Raw genomic sequence first — 6,392 nt, 5'->3', positions numbered from 1 at the left:
CACTTCTGCCCCAGGTCGACACTCTCAGTTGCCCCCCAGGGCCAAGGACAAGGAATTACCCACAACTATCAGCCTTACCGGGCTCCACCCATTCTTTTTCCGATTTAAAACCCGCGGGCTTTTCCTGTTCTGAATTCCTAGACTTCCTTCCTGTTTTGACTCTCGCGACAGTTACGAGACCTCGCGTGAAGTTTGCTTCCCTTCACTCTTCTGCGTTTTAGAGACTAGGGTGACTGTGTATCTGGCTACGCCCACCTCAGTAGAGCCCTTCGAGGGAACCCCTAAATGAAGGGGCTTGGCTGCGTTCAGGTCAGGAGAAAGAGTCTCTGACCGCTTCCGAGAGCTCGACTCCCCCGGCACCCGGTGCGCATGCGGAGCCAGTCCTCCTGGGCGGTCCAGAGGCCGAGGCCCGGCCCCCAACTTCGCGGTTGATGGAGAGGCCGGTGTCCAACCCGGGCCAGGTCCTTCCGGACCGAGCCTGACTGAATAATGTCCCCTCCCTGGCTGCAAAGCTCAGTCTCCGCCCCCTACAAACTGGACTGCAGCGCGGTTTCTGTAAGCCGCTGAGGGCAGGCCGGGGCGGGGCCTGGCAGGCCCCCGGTACGGAGGAGGGCGGGCCTCCAGGAATGTTCTCCTCCCCGCCCCCAGCCCAAAGTGCCACGGTGGCGCCGGTGGCGGCCTCGAGACCGAATGCCTCTGGCCCTAACGGCCTAGCAACCATAACCTGTAATTCTGACCCGGAGCGCTGCCCACTGGGGAGGCGCCCCGCCCACCTCTCCCAGGGGCCGCCGGTCGGCTGGGACCTCTATAATCACCCGGCTCCTCCTCGGGTTGAAGCACCTGCCGGATGTGGGGAGGGAGGAGGATGCCAGATGTGAGGAGGCAGAAGTAAACGCCGAGTCTCTGGTCCGCGACTTGGTGGGGAAGCGGGGTGAACAAGCCTGCAATCGTGCCTGGGCTGCGGGGAGACGTTGGTTGGCTCTGCCCTGCAGGAGCGCCCGACTTGGCACAAGAATTCCTACCTCCTTGTCATTTTGCAGCTGCTCTAGCGGATGGGACTGTAAAGTCAGATGGGACAGGGCCTAGCCTTTCAACCAACTCTAACTTCCCAGCTACCCCCGACCCTCCCATCCCCTACTCCGAACCCGCACTCCACCCCATCTCTAGTCCTTTCCCAGCTTGGGTGTCCGGTTACTGCTGTTCTGTTCTTACTGTGAGTTTGGACCAGGCTAGGGGGAAGTGGCCCAGGAGGGTCCCGTGCGGCTGCATAAAATTGGCAGCTTCAGAACTAGGGGAGGGGGTGGGGTATGCAACGTCGAGGGGCGGGGAGAGGGGGCGGAGGAGCTGCTCTCTGAGTGCAAGTCCGTGGACTCTGTCAGAGATTCTCAAGTCGGAGCAGAGGTGGCTGGCGGGCCCACCCGATTCCTTTCCACTGCCTGCTTTTTCGGACAGGAGTCACGGCTGCTCTGAGGGGCATAGTCCCGGACACCAGGTGAGCGCTCTGGGCCCCAGGGCATCACCCCACCCCCACCCCAACACACACACCCTCCCCCGCCCCACCCCCTTTCCACCCTTATTAACAACTCCTTCCTCCTGGGACCATCCATTCCCACCCATCTCTAGGGCAGGAAGCTTCGAAGTTGGATGGTTTGTGGTGGTGGTGGTAGTAGTGGTGGTGCGGGCGTGTGCTTGAGCTTTATCACTCCCTCCTCTCACCTCTCCCCAACCCCCAAGAACAGCCCAATCACTTACCACCCAGTGTAACTGGATGACCCCTCCTATGACCCTTCGACACTTGACTCCAAGGTAGCAGGGGAGGGGGCAGTGCTAGGGTCCAAGTTGGTACGAGTAACAAGGAGGTTGCTTCTGACCTCCTGACCTGGTTTCCCTCCCCGGCAGGGTGCCACGCACGCGCTGAAGCCCCTAGTGCTCTCAAGGCTTCCAGCTAATCATGCCCCAGCCGCCCGCAGCTGCCTTGCCGCTGCCCGTGCTGCTGCTGCTGCTGCTGCTACTCCTGGTGGTGCGGACGCCGTCCCCGGCTGGCGCGCGGCCATCCCTAGGCCCCGATTACCTGCGGCGCGGCTGGCTACGGCTGCTGGCGGAGGGCGAGGGCTGCGCTCCCTGCCGGCCAGAAGAGTGCGCCTCGCCGCGGGGCTGCCTGGCCGGCCGGGTGCGCGACGCGTGCGGCTGCTGTTGGGAATGCGCCAATCTCGAGGGCCAGCTCTGCGACCTGGACCCCAGTGCCCACTTCTACGGGCGCTGCGGCGAGCAGCTTGAGTGCCAGTTGGACGCTGGTGGCGACCTGAGCCGCGGAGAGGTGCCCGAGCCGCTGTGTGCCTGCCGCTCGCAGCGCCCTCTCTGCGGTTCCGACGGCCGCACCTACGCTCAGATCTGCCGCCTGCAGGAGGCGGCCCGCGCTCGGCCGGACGCCAACCTCACCGTGGCGCACCCAGGGCCCTGCGAATCGGGTACGCACGGCCCGCGACCCCGACCCCCGGCACTTGGGTTTCCTCAAGGCGCTGCTCCCCGGTCCCCGACGGCGTTGGTCTCTGGCCAGCGGAGCGAAAAAGATGACGCCAGGGAGGCCTCGAGTCCATTATAAGAGTTTGCTCTCGGGGCTGGTCCGCAGAAGCCATGCCTGAAGGTGCGGGCCCGGAGCTTTGTCAATAAGCAGCGTGCGCTGGGGCGCGTGAAAGCTCCAGACCCGGCTGGCAGAGACCAACCCTCTGAGAGAGCAGGCACATAGCCAACGCTTGGCCTCAAAATTGAGAGAGTGAAGAGAGACTCTCAGACTTTGCCCAGACCACTAGAATTCAGGCAGGGAAACTTGGGTTCCTGTGAGATGCAATCAGGTTTCGTTTGGGCGGCTCCGTAGAGCCAGTGCTTAGTTAACCTAGTCTCCGGGCCTCTTCCCGCGCTCCCCTTTCCTCTGCGTTTAGGGTTTAGTGGAGCAGGGGGGCTTTTCTAGCTCCTCCTCCCCCATCCCAGCGGGCTGAGGGCTATTCAAGCCTCAAGTTTTCTTTGGCAGCTCTAGTAACCTTCACTTCCTGAGCCCCTTTGAGGGGTCTGGCTTGGCTGGGGCTGCTGGGAAAATAAACGCTCTGCGGGAGGGTCCCCCCCACGACCCCAGGCTTTCTGCCTGCTGCCCAGATTGATTTCAGTGTCCTTGCCTTTACCACGTGGACTGCCCCCCCCCTCCAGGGTGGGGTGGGGGAAGGGCTGATCTTCAGGCCTTTGGCAGCAGGACCTGGTTAGAGAAGGGGGAGGGTGTGGGGGAGGGAGGTGTTGCTTACAAGTCCAGCAGGGTAGGGGCCTAGAGGGTGGAATGAGGACAGGGGAGCAATCAGGGACAGAGTGTGGTTGCCAAGCTGAGGTGTGGGTCTCTGTGCTTGTTTGTGCATCTTGTCTGCCTGTGCATTTCTGTCACTGTGTTCCCACCCTTGTGTGTACCTGCAGCTACATTTGTGTATGTGTCATGTCATGTTTATGGATGTGTATTTACTTCAGCATATATGTGTTCCCTCACAAACACATTCAAAATGGTTTGTATATGGGGTCCTTGCTGGGCTGGATGTGCCATCCTGTTCTTAGGCCTCCTATCTCCACCCCCAGAGCCCCAGATTGTGTCACACCCATATGACATTTGGAACGTGACGGGGCAGGATGTGATCTTTGGCTGTGAAGTGTTTGCCTACCCCATGGCTTCCATCGAGTGGAGAAAGGACGGCTTGGACATTCAGCTGCCAGGGGATGACCCCCACATCTCTGTGCAGGTAGGGACAGGGAGCAGAGGCCTCCCCGGGGCAGCCCACGGTCCCCCTAGAACGATGCTGCTGACTCCTTCTGGCTCCAGTTTAGGGGTGGACCCCAGAGGTTTGAGGTGACGGGCTGGCTGCAGATCCAGGCTGTGCGTCCTAGCGATGAGGGCATCTACCGCTGCCTGGCCCGCAATGCCCTCGGCCAGGTTGAGGCCCCAGCTAGCCTGACAGTGCTCACACTGGGTAAGGGAGAGCCCTGAGCTCTGGGGGCTGGGGGAAGGTGGTGGATTCATGCCCTTGAATGTGTGTCCATGTGTGTATATGCATGTGGGTACACACACAAGCATGGCTTTCTCACAGACTGGGATACATGGGCACTGACAGCCCTCTTTCCTGTTCTCTCTCCTTTGTCCCCATGTGTTTGCAGACCAGCTGAACTCCACAGGCATCCCCCAGCTGTCATTCCTGCACCTGTTTCCTGAGAAGGAGGCTGAGAGTGAAGAGGCCGAGGATTACTACTAGGTCCAGAGCCATGGCCCATGGGGGTGGGTGAGTGGGGATAGTTTTCAACCCTGCTCTTGAAAAGATCTGGAAAGGGGGAGCAGGGCCCCTTCACAGATTGCTTTAATGCCCTTAGTAGGGGAGATGTGATGGTGGTGGGAGAGACAAAAGTTGGAGGGTAAGGAGAGAGGCAGAGACTAGGGGAGGTGGGATGCAGAGGGGCCCATGCAGGAGGTGCTCTGGCCAGGACAGTCTCCTGTGTGGACCAACCAGGCATTAGGCAATAGCTGCCTGCTGGTCTCTAGGCTGAGTGGGGGGTGGGCAGTAGGGGTGGGGAGCTGACACAAAGGGGTGCAGACACCAGGATCCTCTACTTTCCAGCAGCCCTCCCTCCAGCTCTGCTCAGCTAGTCTTCTGACTGCCCTTCTGCACAGCTCCTGCTGTTATTTTCCTAGTCCCCAGTCTTTGCCTAACCTCAGTCTACCCTTTCTCGAAACTCACCTTCTAGAAAATTTCCCTCTTTTTAAGTCCCAATTGCACGTACTAACTGCAATCCTCTTTGCTGTTTGCCATCTGCTGTCCAGGAAGGCACGATGGAGCGTGGTTTAGCTCAGTGCAGTAAGATGGGCATTTGGGCATGTCTGATTTTCCTGTCATTCTGGGAACTCCATGAGGGCAGTACCATATATTATACCACTTTGTACTGGACGATGCCTAGCACAAGACTAGGCACAGTAGGCACGCAATAAAGATTTATGAACAAACTGAGACAGATGGTTCATGCAGATTTGCACACAGAGACCGCATTTCTCCGGGAGGCCTCCCAGGGTAGTAGGACTCTGGCTTCCAGAAGCTGTAGGTCCTGCTCTCTAAGCACATGCCTGCCAGATGTAGAGGAAGCTTGAGCTGGGGCCTCCCACCGCCCCAGGCAGGAAGGTTGGAGCCATCTGGTTGGGAGGGAGGGTATCCCCCCAGTCTGCACTCCATTGGGGCTGGTCTAGAGATAGATTGCCTGCCCCTCTGTCCCCTCCCCAGGCAGAGTGAGAAACCAGATCTATGTGGGTAGGACCCAGTATGAAAGCATAAACTGGATGGAGGAGGGGAGAAGTTTGGTCACATGTATGGGCCGCACCCTAGGATTTCCCTACGAAGCCACCCATTTCCCAGCCGAACCCAGACAAAATCATGGTAAGCTTGTTTTCTCGTCTGCCCCAACTGTGACATGTCTTCTCTGGCTGGAGGTCCCTCACAGCGCCGTACTGTTTCGCTCCCGAAATCTCTCTCCACATTCCCCTGACCTAGCCCAGGGACACTGGTGAGGCGTAGTGTTTATTGACTGACTAAAGGAGAAAATGAAAGCTTAAGTTGGCGAGGCCAAGACCCCCGTTTGTGGGTGTCGAAGGCCTCCTACGCGCCTGGGTTCCACCTGAAGCCTGGCGCCACACAACGGGAGAAGTCGCAGTTGGCTCGGTGTCTGAGCTTGTCCTCTGGGGCCCAACGCAGGGAGCCCGGCCTCTTGGGAGGGGCGTGGCCCGGACCCCAACCCAAGGGCTTGGCTGCCCCTCCCGCAGAACCTCAGGACTCGTCGAGAGGCTAAGCCAGAGGACGGCTCTCGTTGCCGAGTCCTGGATGGAGTCCGGAGTTTCCAGGAGCAGCACTCAACAGCTCGAGCGGGTTGGATACTTGGGGCGAATTCTAAGTCGACCGCGAAAGTAGGGATAGGGATGTGAGCGGTATGGTGGGGGCAGGAGGGTCAGGCCGTTCAGCGTCCGGCCCAGAAGGAGGTCTGCTCTGCGCTGAAAGAGGGGACTGAGGGGACTGGGGTCTGGGTCCCGCAGCAGCCAGGGAATCCGCCCCTGACTTGTTCTTCGCTGGCGACTCCCAGCCAGCTGGGCTCGAAGGCGCCCCCTGGCGGGCCCATCGATCCTACCGCGCCCACTTGCAAAGCAGAGGCTCCGCACGATCCTAGAGGGTCACACGCGTCCCCCAGAACCCGTACTCCTCCATCACTTTTGCAGACTTTACAGGATGTTCAGGTGCAGCCTCCTTATAGCCTCAGTTTCTCCCTCCGCGGTGCTGCAGGTTCAGGCCCCACAGCCTTGAATAGGAGGAACCCCTGCTGTGCACCCCCCC

The 6,392-nt window shown here is 59.8% G+C and overlaps 1 protein-coding gene across 1 annotated transcript; it reads left to right on the top strand.

Annotated features, from left to right (window-relative positions):
* Positions 1–1,344: 1,344 nt before the first annotated feature.
* KAZALD1 (Kazal type serine peptidase inhibitor domain 1) lies at positions 1,345–4,997 on the top strand. The gene is made up of 5 exons (XM_036828853.1): positions 1,345–1,492; positions 1,900–2,468; positions 3,613–3,773; positions 3,854–4,001; positions 4,186–4,997. Exons 2-5 carry the CDS (start codon positions 1,952–1,954, stop codon positions 4,278–4,280), a joined length of 921 nt encoding a protein of 306 aa, XP_036684748.1. The 5' UTR covers positions 1,345–1,492; positions 1,900–1,951; the 3' UTR covers positions 4,281–4,997.
* The last annotated feature ends 1,395 nt before the right edge of the window (positions 4,998–6,392 follow it).

This window comes from Balaenoptera musculus, chromosome 16, assembly GCF_009873245.2.
Source record: "Balaenoptera musculus isolate JJ_BM4_2016_0621 chromosome 16, mBalMus1.pri.v3, whole genome shotgun sequence".
NCBI classification, from domain to species: Eukaryota; Metazoa; Chordata; class Mammalia; order Artiodactyla; family Balaenopteridae; genus Balaenoptera; species Balaenoptera musculus.
The sequence above is the reverse complement of the archived record's forward strand: the minus strand, read 5'-3'. Positions and strand labels throughout refer to the sequence as shown.

Bases quoted from the DNA above. Each gene is read 5' to 3' on its own strand.
- KAZALD1 (XM_036828853.1), top strand. From the start codon at position 1,952: ATGCCCCAGCCGCCCGCAGCTGCCTTGCCGCTGCCCGTGCTGCTGCTG. The intron at 3,774-3,853 runs GTAGGGACAGGG...TTCTGGCTCCAG, and splicing joins ACCCCCACATCTCTGTGCAG to TTTAGGGGTGGACCCCAGAG. The intron at 4,002-4,185 runs GTAAGGGAGAGC...ATGTGTTTGCAG, and splicing joins CCTGACAGTGCTCACACTGG to ACCAGCTGAACTCCACAGGC.